The sequence below is a fragment of the Fundulus heteroclitus genome, chromosome 4, assembly GCF_011125445.2.
Source record: "Fundulus heteroclitus isolate FHET01 chromosome 4, MU-UCD_Fhet_4.1, whole genome shotgun sequence".
In the NCBI taxonomy this organism is placed as follows: Eukaryota; Metazoa; Chordata; class Actinopteri; order Cyprinodontiformes; family Fundulidae; genus Fundulus; species Fundulus heteroclitus.
This window is the reverse complement of record NC_046364.1, coordinates 10,633,992-10,652,909: the sequence shown is the minus strand read 5'-3', so window position 1 is coordinate 10,652,909 and position 18,918 is coordinate 10,633,992. Positions and strand designations below refer to the sequence as shown.

At 39.4% G+C, this 18,918-nt stretch overlaps 1 protein-coding gene across 9 annotated transcripts in view; it reads right to left on the bottom strand.

The window, feature by feature from the left end:
- chd9 (chromodomain helicase DNA binding protein 9) overlaps positions 1-18,918 on the bottom strand; it is a 108,541-nt gene that overhangs the window by 25,833 nt on the left and 63,790 nt on the right. For 8 of the 9 annotated variants that reach the window (XM_036136038.1, XM_036136039.1, XM_036136041.1 and 5 more), the window contains 11 exons: positions 15,402-15,510; positions 11,742-11,888; positions 10,047-10,115; positions 9,867-9,922; positions 7,457-7,574; positions 7,028-7,114; positions 6,618-6,755; positions 5,956-6,077; positions 3,897-4,140; positions 328-504; positions 84-227 (listed from right to left, as the gene is read on the bottom strand). In XM_036136038.1, coding sequence (XP_035991931.1) covers positions 84-227; positions 328-504; positions 3,897-4,140; positions 5,956-6,077; positions 6,618-6,755; positions 7,028-7,114; positions 7,457-7,574; positions 9,867-9,922; positions 10,047-10,115; positions 11,742-11,888; positions 15,402-15,510 — 1,411 coding nt within the window. The remainder of the gene's footprint in view (positions 1-83; positions 228-327; positions 505-3,896; positions 4,141-5,955; positions 6,078-6,617; positions 6,756-7,027; positions 7,115-7,456; positions 7,575-9,866; positions 9,923-10,046; positions 10,116-11,741; positions 11,889-15,401; positions 15,511-18,918) is intronic. The other variant, XM_036136040.1, reaches the window with a different exon arrangement.

The window sequence follows — 18,918 nt, the reverse complement described above, 5'->3', positions numbered from 1 at the left end:
AGCATGTCACTCACTAAGAGATTTACTGGTATATTTATTGGAACACAGGAAAAAAAATTAAAATATGGCATCGGTGAGCTCACCTGCTCCTCTGTCTTGAGGTCACCAAACTCCTGCATGAAGTTGTTCTCCGAGGGGAAGCGTGCTGGCTCCAGGAAGTGGAGGAGACTAAACAGCTCCTCCACTGTGTTTTGCAGAGGAGTACCCGTCAGCAGGACTTTGTGCTCCTTAAAAGAGGAGGAAAGTAAAACCAAAAGTTAAAACCAAATCCACAAATTTTTTTTTCGTCCTTTCTGAATGGGCTATTCAAGCTGAGCATTTCCGCACCAGGTTCATGAGTTTGAAGCCCTCCAGCAGCTTGCAGTTCTTGTTCTTTAGACGGTGGGCCTCGTCAATGATCACGCATCGCCACTCGATGGCGTTGAGCTCAGGACAGCCTCCCAGGATCATCTCAAACGTGGTGATAACAGCTTGGAACTTGTAGGCCCCTCGTATCACCCGACCCTTAAAAGACGTGAGAGAAACAGACGTCTTATGTCTGAAACTTGTGAATTTAAGCAGAGATTTGTCGATCGGACATCAGTATTGGCCAATTTTATCTTAAAAATACAGGCAATTTTGTTTTATTTCATCCCCAATTATTAAATGCAGCAAAGGACATTTAACATGTTTTTCCCTCTCTACTGTGTAGCCATCTTTAGGGTTATACAGTAACGCTAAAGGGGTTACTGTGTAACCCTAAAGACACTGAGGGACACTGTGTCTTTACACAGGGGACACAGAGACGTCATACCTTACAGAAAAAGTTAATTATATTGACCCAGGAAAAGCCAGATTGGTGCATCTCACACTTTAAGTAGATAAAGAGAAAAGTTCTCTAGGATCAATATGTGATTGATATATTGATATACTGATTGACACTGATTGTGATAGCGTATGATTGACTTGGAATCTGGCTGTATGATAGGACTGAATTGACTTTTTGTGTCTTGACACTTTGCTATATAAATGAACTGAACTGAGCTTAATTGAAGCAATTTCAAAAACCATGCTTTTCTTTGCTGATGAAATCATCACTAGTAGAGCCAATACACTGACGCCTGCTTGTTGAGTCTTACTGCTGTTTAATTGTTGCCTGCATGGGAAGGCTTTGCTTTGCATTGCCACGCCTCTCCATTTGTATCCATTGCCTTGACAACAGCCCTCCAGAGATACTCTGTTATCCTTTAGTCCCCCCCCACACCCCTCCTCCTCCATCCAAACAGGCAGCCAGCCGGCAGACGACTGTGGAGGAGCCGCTCGTTCAGATATGCATGAACAGCAATGACAGTGAGCTCCCCTTGGAGAGTGCTATGACATCACAGGCTGCCTTGGAGACAGCCGGGTGGCGGCTCCGCGCTCTTCTCCTCTCCCTCACCTTAATTCCTGTTACGGTTCGTCTGAACACTAAGAGCTCCTAACTGCCTGATGCAAAATATCACATGCCCTGCCAACCACAGACAGCCTCCGTCCAAGGCTCACTAACTACCTTTTGGCCCACTTATTGAAGCACGAGCGCCCCTCTCTGCTCCTTGTTTTATGCCATCTTGCGTTTGCAAAGCCTTTCCTCATTAAAATGATCTCCCCCAAACACAAGAGGAAAAGATTTGGTTTTACAAAAGCAATTACTTATGCCTAATACTTGATAGTTTTAGTCTAATCTCTAAAGAGCCTTTGAAGGTTGGCACACAGACCTTGTATTTTATATTACTGACAATGTGATGAGTGTGCCATGCTGGGGTGTGACCTTTAACCCATTTTAGCCACTTTTTCTCCAGCTCACTTCTAAATTTCCTTGTGAAAGCACAGATTTAGTGAAAACAACCTTTTTCCGGTGTTAGTGGCTGCGAATGTCTAAAATATGAAAAGCATTTGACCATGCTAGATTCCTATGGTTAGGTTTAGGGGTGGGATGTGTTGAGATAATTAAAGTTGATGAATCTAGTTTTCGAATTGAGACATTTTTAAAGCTTTTTAAAAACTGTGCTTAATTGGTCTCAACCACGAATATCGATGCCCTGACTAAAAGATGTCTAAAACGTCTTTTATCTAACCTGTACATATTTGAAATGGCTGAATTGGAAAAAACAGTCGGTCATGAAATACTTGAGGCGAGGGTAGTGATAGATTTATGCAATTTTTTAGATTACCCTCTGACATTTAAGCAATATATATATATATATATATATATATATATATATATATATATATATATATATATATATATATATATATATATATATATATATATAATTTTTTTTATTCCCCATTTTATTGGCTGTATAGTTCTCATGTTACCCAAAGTCTGCTTCTGATTGGTTGATTAGTCCCTCATGACAACTCCTCCCTAAGAAGCAATGAACTTTGGAGACCATAACAAAAACTTCTCCAACCAGGACATAAAGGCCTGAATCTTTTGATAACCCCCTGCATTATGTGTCTGTTTGCTTACATCTTGCATTACGCCGCCTTTCTTGAAGATAACTTTGGCGGACCGAAGGCCCCCTTCTTAAATTAAAGTCAGTTATTACAACCTAGAAGGCCATAAAACCCTTTCTTTGACCTTGTGAGAGACTGATAAAATGTTGTTTTTAATTTTTATTTTAATCAATTTAGATAACAGTTTTTTCCCTGTTCATTCCAGGGTCAGAAAATGGCCCATTTTAGTAGCAGTTTCTAGAATAATTAGGATTTTTTTTCTCCTTTGTTTATTAGTCACGTTTGTATTTCTTTGTTCCATTAATTATCAGTGAATAGAAACAATCTCATTTAAAAATAAATTGAACACCTAATTTTGTTAGCAATTAGTTTAGAGTTTAGAGGTTTATTACCCACATTAAACGAAGAGTAATTCTGTTTAATTGCTTTTAAAATGTTTAACCCTGAGAAGTATACAATAATTAATTTTTCTTTATGTGTAAACAAGATCATTCAGATTGTTTTATCATAGACAAGTTATTTTTTCATTAACATTAATATTAGTTAATGCAGCTTATCTAGCCCACAGTAAAAGTCACACAAATGCTCACCTTTCCTACAAATTATCCCCCCCCCCCCCCCCAACAGGAGTGGAGAAACATTTAGCCTGCAGAACATTTTTCTCCAGTCATGGAGTCAAGTTTTTATTTGACAAATTATACATAACCAAGGTCCTGCATTAGTGACAGAAAATGTGAAGTGTATGTAGCTTTGTGCTAAATATGGTAATCACGTCTTTCCAAGCATTTTCGATGTGACTCACTGTAGGCAGACCTGGTATTCTGATTCATATAATTACATTGCTCACAAAAATTTTGTGTTGCTGACAGGGCTGCTGTTTTCTAAAGAACATTTTGATTAATTTAATCGAAGTGAATCACTGCTTTTGACTTCAGAATTCGGCAGAACAGTGCTGTCTTTTGTTCATCTGCCTTCAAAGGTAGATTAGATGTATCACAATCTAGGAAAGAGCTCCTGAATCTTTTTTATTTAGTGCCAGATAAGCAAGATAAGCTGAATGACCTCTAGTCTTTCCACATAAAGGGTGTTTTTTATGGCCTGTGACGCTACAGGAGAGCTGCAACTTCCACACACTGAGAAAACACCTAACAGGTAGCACAGACAAAAGGTTAGTGGGGTAAAATCTACACATTAAATGCTGCTTGTCGGGACTTTGATGCAATTAACTGGTTCCCTTATATAGGACATTTTTGACCAATCTGCATAATCTGACCCAATCTGTATAATATGATTGAATTTGACTTTGGAAAGTGCCTTGAGATGACATGTTTCATGCATTGGCTCTATATAAATTGAATTGAATTGACATTAAATCAAATGAACCTCGTCTCCGAGACGTGGGAGTGCCCAGACTTTACCTGCGCATCCCTGAAGTACATCTCGTACTGCTGCAGCATCTGCCTGCTGATCATGCTCCCGTGGTAAACGATGACGTTGAGGCGCGTCCACGTGTGAAACTCTCGCTCCCAGTTTGCGATAGTAGAAAGGGGGGCGATGATGAGAAAGGGCCCTTTGATGCCAATGCGATGAATCTCTTCCAGGAACGTGATGGACTGGATGGTCTTTCCCAGGCCCATCTCGTCAGCCAAGATGCAGTTGCGCCTGATTGGGTGTCAGGGAAAAGAAGGTTAGCGGGGTAAAGAGTGGCAATGTGGTTGTTATATGTGCGCAGGCTGGGCTGCGTGAGGGACTCCCGTGTCGCTGTATCACCGCAAGAAAGTGTTCTGCATTTATCATGAGACTATGTAGGAAGAGAAAACTATTCCCAAGACACAAACAATAAACTACAAACAACGAGGGAGAAAACAACATCATCAGCAGTAATCATAGTAAAAAAAAAAACATTTGGAATGCAACATAATCTCTCTGCCGTGTGTTGTGCTCCTGAAGCCCATTTATTCAGCTGTCCAGTGGGTGGGGGTATTATGTCTTGATGCTAATTGCAACGTGCAGATATTCCCACCGGCCTCTTAAGCAGCCCTCGAGTTTTGATGAATCTCTCTGCGTAGGCATACGCAAAACTGCTGCATGCTCACACAACTAAAGCAATTCCCCGGGTTAATGCGAGCGCAGACACTTCACTCCAGATGCACAGCGTTGCTTTAGTGGCCGTGGGTGAGGAAACGCAACCCGCTTCCTGCTGCTGTGTGGACATCGACAGCAAAACCTGACTCTCCTCCTGACCCCCTATCAGTCTAAACAGGAACCCTGCATGCGAGTACCAGGAGGCATAAGCAGGAAAGCCCATTATTCATTATTCATGTTCTGCGATCTCAAAACGGACAGATTTGTTCTTGAGACGAACGATCTCAAGCAGAATATATCCTAACTTGGCAAATGTTTCTCTTGGCTAGCTTTAATATATCAATTGTGAAATGTTTTTTTTTTTTTTTTTTTTTATTAAGAAGAGATTTGCAAGGAATAAAGATTCTAATCTCACAAGAAGGCTGGGAGAATATATGTCAATTGCAGTGGTTCTCGACCAGATCAAACACATGGCGGGAGTTCTGCTGGAAAAAAAAATAGTACGATTTTTTTTGTTACACCCATTCAGAGACGATATCAAAACAACGGGGATGCCTGCTGGAGACTCTGCGGGTTTAAAGGAGCCGACCACTTCCACGTGTTTTGGGACTGTCAGGTAATAAAACCATATTGGGAAGAGTTCCACAAACATATTGAAAATATATTCAATGTAAGCAACTTACAACTTACAATTGGACACATGGACCACTAAAAACAAAAAACTGCTGGCTACACTACTGGCAGCCAGTAAGAAGGCCATCACAAAGGAAATGGCTGAAACCAGATCCACCCACTATCAACGAATGGATTTAAATTGTTTACCAGATTTATGTTATGGAAAGGATCTCTTTTTCCCTCCAAATTGAAATAGAAACATTTTATAAGATCTGGACTGAGTATGTAAAACCAATTAGATCCGACTTCACTTGATTGTTCTTGTGAAATATGTCTCTTGCCGTCTTATGTCTTTGTGGTTATCATTACTTGAGGTGGTGCAATTCCCATTATTGTTTGATTCTGTTCATTTTTGTTGTCGTTTATAACTAAGTTAGTGAAATTCTGTAAAAATACCAGAAGGGCAACATGGATAAAATCACTTGGACTTTATGTTTATATCCTCATATACAATCTTAAATGGGTAAAGCCATGATTACTGAATGGGGATGGAAATCTGTCTTTCAAAATAAAAAATAAATAAATAAAAATAATTATATATATATATATATATATATATATATATATATATATATATATATATATATATATATATATATATATATATATATATATATATATATAAAGCAGAGATTTGTATTGTGTGTAGTGTCTTGGGTACACAAACAGTTAACCAACGCTGCATATAAACACTCATTCACATGGAATAAAACTGACCTGTTGTACCAGTTGAAAAGGAGCCAGTTGACCCCTTCCAGCTGGTAGTCCCTGAGAGTGTTGCCATTCCTGTATTGCCTCGACTGCTCCCTCTTCTTCCAAAGGTTGGCTGGAGGCCGCTCCTAACCGACAACGAGGGTTAACATTTAGATTTTGGATCAAAACATGAGGTTTTCTGAATCATTTCAAATTGACAAAGCATTTTCAATATCTGATCACACCTCCTCATCAAAACCTGGATTTGTAATTATGTTGATCAATTTCATGAAAATATATTATTTCTGTACGTTTGAGCAAAGATTGTTCTGAAGGAAAATCATGCAAGCTTAGCTAGAAGTAATGGAAAGTCCAAAAAAAAAAAAAAAAAAAAAATACACCAGAGGAAAAATCTTTTGAAACCACCAGGGTAACAGTAAAAAAACATATTAGATTTTGAATTTCTATACATGTCTAGTAGGTGAAAGACCACTTTAACTTGTTCATCTCAATATAGCCTGGTTTTAAAAGGCTTGGCGGTGCTTGTTGGTTGTTGAAAGCACGAAAGATGAAAAAAAAAAGTCTTTTCATGTGTTTAAAACGGGGGAGAAGATCAGAACTGTCGTCTCTCAACACCGACAAGAAAAGAAATCAGCAGGGCGACGTGAAGCGCTCCTTAGGCTTACCGCTCTGCGTGAGTCTGGCTTGACTGCCTGCAGCCGCTCAAACTCTTCAATCTTGCTCTGATCGACGTCGTCCTTCAGCTCCCACGTGCTGTCCTCGTAAGGCAGAGAGCACCACTTCACCAGGTAGTACACCACTTCCTGCAGCAGACAGAGGACAATCGCTAGAAACGACTGGAGCGAGGCTAAGCTTTGCTTTTGTAACATTTTCAAAGGCTGCGAGGCGGCCCATTAGGGTGGCCTTGGGCATTTCGACGATTTCAAAGATATCATTACAGTGTAGAACATATTAAAAGGGAAAAAAAAAGAAAACCAACAAAAGTGGTGAGGGATAAAACATGTTCAGGAACAAAAAAGCTAGAAACGTGAATCCCACTCGGAAATGTGCTCAACAGAAAAGAGATTTGCTTTACCTCGCCTGTGTCTTTGTCCTCGCAATAAGATACCTCCAGCACTCTGTCGACTTCGACGTAGTCAGGGTTGAAAGGCTCCTCATCCATCTAAGAGGAACGGCAGATATGAAAAGAGAAAGAGCCAGATGCTAAACAAGAGAACAAATTCGAGTTCCCACGTGCCATCTGGAAGCGGAGAAACCAACTCTCCTGCGTCGGCTCAGTAACTGAATACATTCGAACAAATGCACACAGATGTGCCATCCCACACAAACCAGACAGAGAGTGTTTTATATCCACGCACACCCCACCGACACATGCATACTAAACACCATTGTCCTAAATGATGCGACGTCGTCAAAAGAACGACCGTCTGGTTAGAAATATTAAGAGGAAAGCTACAGCGGCGTGCAAACAGAGGGGAGAGCCCGTTCGCAGGCGCACGCTTACGTCTGTCAAGAAGAGCGCCCTCTGTGCTTGTTTCATCTTGAAGCGTTTGATCTTCTGCTGAATCCTCTTGTCCTTTTCCAGCTGCTGCTCTGTGGCCCATTCACAGTGAAGGTAGGAGCTGAATAACACACACACACAGGGAGACCACCGTGAAAGTCCGCTTTTACGCCCAGTCCTCGTCAGCAGAGGGGGGGAATTGTATTTACTCACTGGCCCCATGCTTCGACTTGTTTCAGTTATTTCTAAATTAAAAACCAATCAGTGCAAGTTAATAATTTTTTTATTATTTAGCTGAAAGGAAAATAATATGATCTTTGCTCATATGACGGTTCTCCTTGCACCGTTTTTTTTTTTTAATTATTATTTAAATTTGGGCTGTAAGGAGAAAGTGGGTTTTATAACAGTTTCGGAGGCTGTCCTAGGCTTTGGGGAGAAAACAAAAAGTAACACACGGAAATCGTGGAAGCTATCCTGAAGACATCTATTGCTTGATTGTTTATACGTGTAGTGCAGATATGTTTCCTCCAATTTACCTTTTGTCTATTTTAGTTACTTTTTTCCAGGTCGTTTTAAAATGTCTTCGCCTGATTTCAAGATGCAGTCAAAATAAATCATTGTTTCTAAAGTGGTGTCTCTGAATCTTCTAAAGATGAAGAATAAATTACTTTGCTGATTGTTGTTAGATCGCCTACTAATAAGAGCTGCCAAGTCCTTCTAATTAATTACTTTTTTTCTAATTGAGGAAATTCAGTGAGTTAAAACCCTCCATTAGTTGGCAAATCAACATTTTGATAAACGTCTTAAACATTGTATATAAACCTGTGCTTTTATTCAATGGATTATTTAGAAAAATTAAAATGTGAAAAATGCCTATGACATGACTAATTATGTGCAAAAGAAAAGACTTGACTTTTTTTTTAAGAGCTTAAAATACAGACTTTGTTTTCCATTTGCTGCATAAGATGACAGCTCTGATGTGATCCTCCTTCTGATTGGCTGATCAGCTCCAGCAGCTGAGGCTCAGTGGTGAACTGCCGAGTTCGTCTCAGAAGAAACTAAGATTTCATGGTTCTGCCTAAGGTGCTTTTTACATTTATGCAAACGAAATCACGCATAGCTATTTTAGAGCTGTACAAGATTCCAATTTTCAGTCAAGAATCGCTTAGTAACTGCCTGTAAAAGAGTGTTTCCTTTTGTATCCAACGGGGTTTCAGTTCTGAAGTGAGAAAGCAGCAAGACATCAAACAACTGAAACCCACAGTGCTTCCTGTTTTAGAGTGACCTTTTGGCCCAAGCAGCCATTTGTGCTGAGATTTCCCCCTTCAGCTGAGCTTGAGAGAGGGGGAATTAATAGATTAATGAGGTAAAGTCCACTTGAGTTAGATGACCCAATTTCAGACCACAGAAAGGTACTCAGCTATTCATTTAAGACCGTTTCTGGTGCTGAAAGCTGACGGGGCCAAAATCGTTCCGCAACTTTGACTTCTGCAGCCATTTTATGTCTCCTCTTAGTTTAAAGTAGGGAATGGAATAAAAATGAGGCAATAAAACTGCATTCATTAGGATCCAGAGAGATCAATCAACTTTTAATTAATGTTTTATCTTACACCGGTTTCTGTATTTTGACCATTTTCTCATTAAACATGGACGAATAGATGGATCTTTTCGACAAAGAGGTCATCTCTCTTCAATAATGTCTGGAAATAAGAACATTTATCCATACTGTTGTGCTACCCTTTATTATCCAGACCTAGAAAATATTTCATTCAATTAAATTGTATATTTTTTCCCAATACCTTAGTAATAGTAACCCTGGAAGTTCTTATAATTATATTAGTAATGTACATTATTCTGAATACAATCATATATTAAACAATGTTTGTACGTGTTAAATTTATAATTTCACTGGTGTAAAATATATTATTCATTCTTTCATATTTCGTGCAATCACATTTTCATAAAGCCCTAAACAGTTTCTAATTTCAGTGTTACTAGTTTAAGATGTTAGCAGGAAGGCAGAGAAACAGAATTGCAAGGAACAATAAATCGCGGCAATAAACATATCATTGAAGGCTGGTCCACACGGCAGGATTTTTAGACCGATTTTTATTATTCTTCCTGGTTGTCCATGATTATTTACTCTGAACTCGTGTTTGATCTTGTCTGATGTCTGGATGGTGAAATCTGTTTGTGAGGTGTGTGTTGAGCTTGCCGTCTGACCGGACTTCACACACTTTACGAAATCTTTTATCTAAGATGTTTTTCAGGCTTTGAAAATCGGCCGACTAGTTTAAAAACCTGCCATGTGAACCAGCTTTTACTGAGATAATCTTAGGGTGCAGCATGTTTTTGGGCTCAAAAAGAATCTCACATGGTCAACTAAAAGTCAGCCGCAGAAAATTTTACTTACTAGTTTTTGTATTTTACAAAAAACTCTTCCACTTCAACCATCACCCCCGGAGACACCTAGAAGAGTTGAAAAGACGCAGAAGTTTCCAATAAATGCTACAGAAAAATAGAGATTAGCCTGATAAATAATTATGAGAGTTAAATTTTAATGACTAATGGGAATAAAGTGATGTATAATTACCTCCTTCTTCACGATACGAGAAGACATGATTTTGTCAACAACAGCAGCATCCTCCTCTGTAGGATTCTCCTGAGGGACATGAAAGACGTTAAATTAAGAGTCTCCAGAACAGATAACAGAAAACGACGCCATGTTTAGGCACCAGAGACTTGGGTCAAACTTTCCCACAATGTACAACATCAAGCGAGATTTATGAGAAACATCAGAGACAATTTCTGTTTTTCCTTTGAAAAGGAAATGATTCCATCCAATCAGACTTGTGCAATCTCAGGAAAATGTTTTACATCTATCTCTACCTACATAACATTAAATTAATGTAAGTAATAATAAGTAATAAGGTCACCAATGGGGGTAAAAAAAGCAAACGTAGGGAACTGAATGCTACACTAATATCATTTTCTGCAGCATTTATATGCATTTTAAGTTCTAACTGTATTCCTGTCACACATGATTACATAAGCCCCAGAATTCCTTCATTTCTGTCCAACACCCACGTCTATTTTTGTTGCAGGGCTACTGAAATACTGAAGAGACTCAAAGTAATTCTAATTAAGCCCCCCCCTCTCAGGTATAATTAGAGCAAAGCATTTAGACAGTCATCATGATATAATGCAGCACCAGCAGCTGGAGTTAGTCCCTTCCCCTGCATGCAGTCGAACAGGTGCTATATTTCGAAGCTGCTGCGGTTTTCACTAGTGGCTTTCATGAAAAACTTGCTCACAAAACTGAATTCTTGACAAATTTTGTACAAGAAATGAAAACGGTGTGCACTCTATATTGTTTTCCTCTGTTGTCTGTGTTGCATTATGGACAGAGCGAATGTATAGCAAGCGTACCTGCGCCACTCACTGCTGACGGAGAGATTTCTTTCCTTACCAAAGCAGTTGCACTCAGCTGTGCTTGTGGCGGGCTTATTTAGACAACAAATAAAACTGGTCTTTTGCAAAATTAGTCTCGCTTTTAATCTGCCAAATATAAGACAAAAAAAAAAACACTGAACTTCACCCTTAAGAATCAGTTTAATTAGCTCTAAAATAAGAAAGCTCACAGTCTCAGCCTCCCGCCATTGGTTTAGTCAACCACGTTCTGAATGTGGGTCAGCGCACTGCGATCGCTATTTTCAGCTCCATCTGTAAGTGTTTGCTACTCTGTTCATAAACCCTTCCGAGTCCCACTATTGTCAGGTGGTGTTTCTAAATCTTGCATGAAAAGGTGCGCGCAGATCTGATTTAATGAGCTGGTCAGAAATGATAAATGTCGTCAACATTGTAAAAAAAAAAAAAAAAAACACCAAAAACTAATAAAAATCACAAACACTGCCTGTTTAAAACAACGTATACATTTGCAGGGCTTCTGAGCTGAAAGCTAATTGTGTTGATAAATTGTGTCTCTGTGCTGTCATCCATTAAAAATGAAGCATTTAGCTGAAAATAATATTTTTAGTGACACAAATGATGGTCAAGGATTTGGCTTTGTGTAGAAAAAGCAAATTTATCACTGTGTTTCTATAGAAGCAGTAAGGAACTGGCCTTAGCGCCAACCCTGGTTTAGCAATGTTACTTCTTCAGTGAAAAACCCAGAGAGACGACTTCAATACATTTTTTTATCAATACTTTGCAATAATATAATTAAATTGAAACAGTTTTATGACCCAACTCTAACTGCAATTCAACTCGTAAAAGCAAAGTAACTTACAACAAACAGCTGAACAGAAGGCTCCTTGGATGCAGCAGTGTTGGCTTTCTTGGCTTTCACAATGACTTTGACATCATCGTCCGACAACCTGGCTTCCAGCTCTTCGGCGTACTTCTTCCGCTTCACCTGGCGATTCGACCGCCTCTTCTAGAATCACAACCAGGAAGAGGCAAATTTACATGCAAAAGAATTAACTGATACAGGAACAACAGGGTAATATGAAAATAAGTTTCAAAACTGATTTAAAAAGGCTTTAATACAAGAGAGGAGTTTGGTTATAGTCTCTTTGGTGATGATTTCATAAGCAAGACTGCTAAGCAAGGTCGGAAAGGACTCTTATTAACTTATCCAACAAATCTTTGCCTTTATACGTAATTGCAAATTCATAATTAATTTGCCTGATAGCCATTACTGTGTCACCCTTTCATACACATGAAGGACCGGGAGCTGAAATTCCATCCCAGGACTGAGTCCAATGCAAAATGGTGACAACAGAGGATGCATTTGTTAAGAAGAAACCTGAACATAAGGAAAACGTTTCTACCATCGCTCATTTATTGAAAGTCTTTTTCCTCAGCTAAAGAGGTGAGTGCTCTAAACAGCATTGTAAAACACTGCTGTAAACGTACTTGGGTCATGCAAAGACACCAGAGTTCACTCTGGGGTGATCAGGTGGTTAAAAATGTCCAAAACATTAACGATCATGATCACATTGGGTCAGGTTTTACCTTCAGGTCACTGTTTTCAATTTCTCCAAAGTAACAAGTAAGATACTCCAAATCTTTTGTTCCCTTGGCTATTAGACAACTCAAATTGGGTTAGGGTGAAATTTGTTTGGCTATTGTTTACCATGTACTTGTCTTGATATGCATGCCTATGTTCTGAGTACATGAGAACAGGTTTGCATGTGGATAAAGTCCAGGTGACAGTTCCAGTCAGTCCAGGTCCAGTTTTTTTTAACTATCTGAATTACAATCTGAAACAATTTAGCATCATTTTGTTAAGAATTTAACAGAATATAAATAATGGCTAAAGTATGTTATTTTTCAATAAATATACTGATATTGGGAGGGGGATGAACAAATTTACACTTTGAAGCAGGGCTGGGGGCTTAAAAATAAAAGTGCAGATTTTAATACACTACATCCATTAATCAATTTCTTTCCTTCTTTTCATTCCACAAAAAGAAATGAAAGATTTTTTTTTTTTTAAACTTGCTTTCATGTCAAGCATTTGGTCTGGGAGTTGACCTGAATTCAAAGTCCAACTAAATACAGGCTGTGAAAGATGTCTGTAAAACAAGATGGCGGCACTGCCATTGTAAACATTTAAAATGTAACGTAATGTTTGCTGCTAGTGGTATTACACAATGGGCTAAGAACAGGCTTCACTTGTGTAACTTCAACTTAACTTAAGAAAAAAAAAAAAGTACATATATTATGGTAAAAAAGTAAGTTTCCTCTTGACAATATTCCTGAAATCTTCCTAAACATTTATCAATTAAATCAATTTAACACCTAGACTTACATTGAAGGTATTAAATACTACAGATGAAGAGTTGTGGGTGCGTCTACGTCTATGTTAGCTGCACTCAAGGTTAGCAGGACGAGGCGTACGGCCTGTTTTCATGCCTATAGCTTGCAAAACTGTATTGTAGGTCAAGCCTTTAACTTTATTAACTATCAAATCTGGAATTTCCTCCCAACAGCTGACCTTTTTTCACCTTTTTTAATGCTGTTAACAGTGACGGAGAGACTGTATCAGCAGCTGCAGCATCCTGTCTGTGTGAGGGGACCTGATCTGTACAATTGTGGAGAAAACCCAAGACTGTGTGGGAGAACGAGCTAGATAGAGAGCAGCTGAACCACTATAGGGATGCGCAATACATTTAGATTAACATCAGTGTGGGCTGCTCTTAGTCATTTTTGAATATACTGTATCGGTCCCAAGAGTAAAACTGGGCTGATATTAACAACCGATGTTTGTTTCCATCTCATTGGCCTTTGTGTATTTGCTACAGGAGAAGGAAGGGAGTTGGTCATGTGCTCTTTGTTCAGCCATGTGATGGCGATGCAGCGACGGAGGATGTTTAACTGAAGCAGCCAATCCATGTCAGCTTTGAGAAAGTGTTTTTATTTTTGACAGTGTCAAAAGGGTAAAGAAATGTATAGGACAAATACAACACTGGCAAATTTTGGTTAGTGGCTACCACAAGTCATTGAATTTTAAAATATTCAAAGCAAAGCACTACATTTCTAAAGCAATACAACGACTTTAAGCTTATCCACGCAATTACCCACACCCCCAAGCGGCAAGAAAAACAGAACGAGTATGAGGCTTGAAGTCAGTGTCAACAAATGGATCAGTTTTGAGGAGAAAACAAACTGATTCACTGGGACTCAACAACAAAAACATGAGATATGCCACTGATTTGTTCATAATCTTCTGAAACCCCCATGTTAAATTACAATACTGAGTAGAAAAATCATCAGAAATATTTATGCAGGGGAAAGAAAAAAAAAATCAAAAAGCAGAAGAGCTTCGAGGTCCAGCTTTTGTCTCTGCCTTCCTGTCAAGTTTTTATAATTATCTTATGCGTGGGCTGCTGCATCCTGCATCAATACACGAGCCCCTCCTAAAGATAATATGTAGTTAATTAGAAATAAATGCCACTGAGCCAAAGTTAATTAGGTGTGCATTGTAAAAGCCCCGAAGAGACAGACCCTCAAATCTGCAAAAACTGAAGCTGACCAGAGGCCGGGAGTCCGACCTGCCACTTGCCACCACAATAAGGCCGAAGCCCCGAGGAGACCACGCTTCAGCTGTAGCCGTCGGACACATTACCTCCACTTCTATCACTGGGTCGTCTTAAATGAGTCATCAACAGATGCTTTTAATTAAGGCCAGGGGCACCATGTAACGAGGGTAATTACGGCATCCGATTTAGTCCGGATAGGTCTCAGACAAAGGGGAGAGGGGGGGTGAAGCAAGGATGGAGAGTGAACATCCTCAAGTCAATCACAAATCTCGTATTATATCTATTGTATCTGTGATCTTTAAATTTTATCTAGCTCTGAATTAAACATTTGAGCAGTTTAAATAACCAAAATATCTGAGGTAATAATTCATTTTGAATAACATGCCCAAATCTAATTGAGAATGTGAGTTTAATAACTGAATTTAAGAAAAACACATATGAGAAGGTCGTTTCTGATGCTTTATGGTAGACAACGCAGCTGGACTGTCAGTTTTCTCCATCATCAACACAGAGGAATGCGTACTTGAGATAGCCACCCACTATCTGACCTCTGCATGAACCACAGTCAATCCTTTCAAGCTCAGGCTAAAGCTATGAGCCTTCCTCTTTGCTCAGCAAGACCAAGACCAGTAGTCAGGCCGCCTACACCACTTCCCTCTTTCACTGTTGTCAGAGCAGTAACAGAAGAAGAGCCAAGCGCCATCTTTGTGTTCGGCGAGCCAAGGTGTGACACCCAAAGCAGCGACGCCGAAACCACATCTGAACCAGATTAATACTCAGTCAAACTCAACCACTTTCACACCCAGCGTCAAAGTCTTAAGAGGGAAATGGTACAGGGTTCATTATGAAAAATCATCGGTGCCCTGTTTTTTTCCTGAGTAGCGGTAAGAAGTGGAACTCACCGAGTCGTCATCCTTAGAAGAGTGGCGAGGTGGGGGGTCATCGTCAGACTCCTCCTCTGAAGACTCGGGCTTTCGCTTTTTCCTTTTTCCAATCTTGATGACTATTTTCCTGAAGGAGAAGGAAAAGAAAACGAACCATATAAGATGAAAACTGGTTCAAAGTTAATAAATCTCATAATACTCAAAGATGAGGCCTAGCATTTGGTACAGCTGAGCTCCCAACCTGAAGTTTGAGCAGTGGCTTGTCAATGTCAAATTATGCTGAGCAAAAAAAACAACTAGGACGAAAGTTCTCAAAAAAATACCCCTTTCCACTATTTGTCCAATGAACTGAAGCATTCTGCAGCGGCAAATCAACACCTGCAAATACTAGAAATGACCCAATTAATCTCCAAGAGATCAGAATCAGCTATTTAAATTTTTTTTAAACCTCAACAGGCTTGATCCACAGGTGAAATACAAAAATATATGTGCTTTTTTCCACTCCCCTATTCATTACATGTATAAAAACATAAAAACTCCCAGCATTTACGGTCTAGAAACAAATAAAGCAATAATAAGTATTTACATTTTTAGAAAAAACTGAAAAGTTACCGACATAAAGCTTTAACGCACAATTGGTGGAAATCATCTAACAAATCCTTAATTTTCTTTTGGGTTAAAACTACTACCTCTATCAAATAACCCTGTGTTATGTGGATGGAGCTTAAACTAAAAATCTAAATTGGTCAATAAACAACAACAACAAAAAAACAGAAGTTATCAGCCAGGAAAAGCCTGACAGTTCACAGGAGGCATGAAAGCATAAAGGCGAGTTTTATACCCAAAAGACTGAAAGTTATTCCAACTGTATCGGTCTATTAGACTGAGCTCCATGCAGCTTGTCACAGTGAAAACCTTCAGCCGAGCAGGAAGTGTCATTTCTCATGAAAAGAATCCCTTTTTTTGCAGTGAAATGAACGTTCAGATGTTTTAGCTGTTAGTTGTATAGCGAACTATCTGGGCTGAAAGGCTATTCATAACAAATATGTGAAGGATGAGTAAGCCTTCAAAAGACAGTTATTTTACTCAAGACGGGCAATGCAGCTCTGAGCGCATCGGCTGGCCATAAAATGATGTCAAATTCTGTTACTCCAATCCATGCAACAATGGTTAATATGCTACGTTTGTATGCCGATTATAGAGAAGATCCTACAGCAACACCACAATGGCCTGTGGAGAATGCTAACAGGTATTGACATGCTTATCAATGCGGGTTGTTGCCGTTTCTGGAATTTTGCGTTTTGCAGAAACTTCCCGGCAGTTTGCAGACTCTGTATTTAGTGACTTATCTCTACACAGCTCCACTGCTGGTTTGTGAGCATTACAACAGTATTGCTGCCTAATGAGCGACTGGACATCAGAGATGGAAAGGAGAGCGTGTTGCATAAAGGAACAAGCTAGGCTTTCTGCTAGTCATTCAAGTCTCACTTCTTTCGTTTTTTTTAATTCAGTCATATTATTCTGTGACCTTTCCGATAAATTCTGCCATAACATGCATACATCTTATCTGGCGCTTCTCCATTTGCGTCATCTGCAGCAAGTCAGAGCCACCAAATCTCAGTCTTGGTATATTCACACAAACAATACAAATCTACAAACTTGCTGTCATACAAAACAGCGTTTCATCTCCGCTCACATTATTTGGTATAGACAAACCAAACGAGGATAAAAGTAACAGCGTTGAGCACAATTGAGCATTTTAAGGCCACGTCGGGTGAAAAGTCAACCATTCGACATGGTTTATTCTGCAGGCTGCAAGCAAGTTTTGTATCTGAAAATGGACAAAGATAAAACTAACCTTAGAAATGTCAACTCACGATAAAGAAAGATTGATACATCCTGTAGTCTTTATTGAGACGCTGACCTAAGCATTTACTTACTGAGAAGACAAAATTTCTCAAAAACAGAGAGATTTCAGTTGCGGATGAATCGCAACGCCTACTGGAAGCAGAAGAAGGTGAAAATTATCTCTAGACTTTATTAAAATGTATAACATGACACATTTCCTATCACGTATTTCTTAATAAACTTTTTCTATGGCTATTCCTATGATGTAGTTTTATTCTCTCTACACCGCCACCTTTTGTTTCATTTAAAGGTATAGTGAACATTCTTTTCGGCTTTGATAATCACCTTATCTGCCGGTTGTCTAACAGGGCGATCACTGTGAAGCGCTAACGTTAACGCCGGTGTGCGTGATCGATCCGCTACTTTCTGCTTCCTGGCTGCAGACGCACACTTAGAGCATTTATGCATCCAGTTAGCGTCGGTGTTAGCCGTTCACTGTACCTCCGCTGCTCTCACCGTATACTTTGAACATGGCTGCGAGAAGCGAGAAGCAAACTGTCTTCCAAGTTCATGGGAAGAAGAGGAAGGCCTCAGAAGAAAGATAAAACCAGAGTGGATTTGGGAGATTTTTTTTTCACGCGATCCCCCTGAGAGGTGGAAGAGCAGGTAGGATGTTCTCGGGCATGCACGTAGTTATTCAAAAGGGGCGCTTCGTTTCAACATTTCCAAAAAAGTCGTCCACTCTACATTTAAAAGATGCAATGAGTGTATTTCACAAGTGTAAAAAATAAATAAATATTCACACAGCTCATTTGCTTCACTGCATGATTTCCTTCTAGCACTGACCTGTTTATTTCTTGGTTGGATATTATTTTTTCATCCAACTATAGAACTTCTGTAAATTAAGTAAGTCAAATCTTTTGAGACAAAAACCTTTGTTTTTGTTTTTTTTACTTCCCATGCACGTTTATCACATTTTGCAGGGTAACCTAAACACTAAAGACACTAAAGTGTTCGACCAAATGACCATTGTGACGTCATGAAAGAAAGAAGCTTGGATGTCAGAGAACACCATCCCAACTTTAAACTACAGGGATGGCATTATCATGTCCTGGAGGTGTTTTGCTCCAGGAGGCACTGGCACATTTCACAAAGTGAAGAGTTATAAGAAAATGCGGAAATATTGAAGCCACTTTTCTAGCCATAGGCCAGGAAACTGATGCTTGGGCAAAAATTGGCCTTCCAAATGGACGATGATCCTAAGCATGCTGTCAGTTCTGTTGGGAACAATTTCAGCTAAATATTGTTAATGGAAGAATACCCAAAAGACCTTCGACCCACGTCAAACAGCTTTAAAGGCAAATGTACGTCAACTTCTGAATTTGATGGATAAAAAAAAAAATAAAACATTGCTCTCACTCTGGCAACTGGCATACCAAAAATAATTTTGGTAATTCTATCTGACCTGAAACAGGCGTGTCTTTTTTTTACAGCCTGTGTCCGTATCTGGTTTCAACTGTATAAACACAGCTCTGTTCAGACAGACCATGCCTGGAGGTTAGTGACTCTACAAGCGCTTTTTTCACTCAAAGCATTGAGACTAGAGCCACATCCACCCAATCACACTCACTGACACGGAGGTCAGTATAGGATACTCGGGGTCAAGCTGGAATCAAACCCACAACCT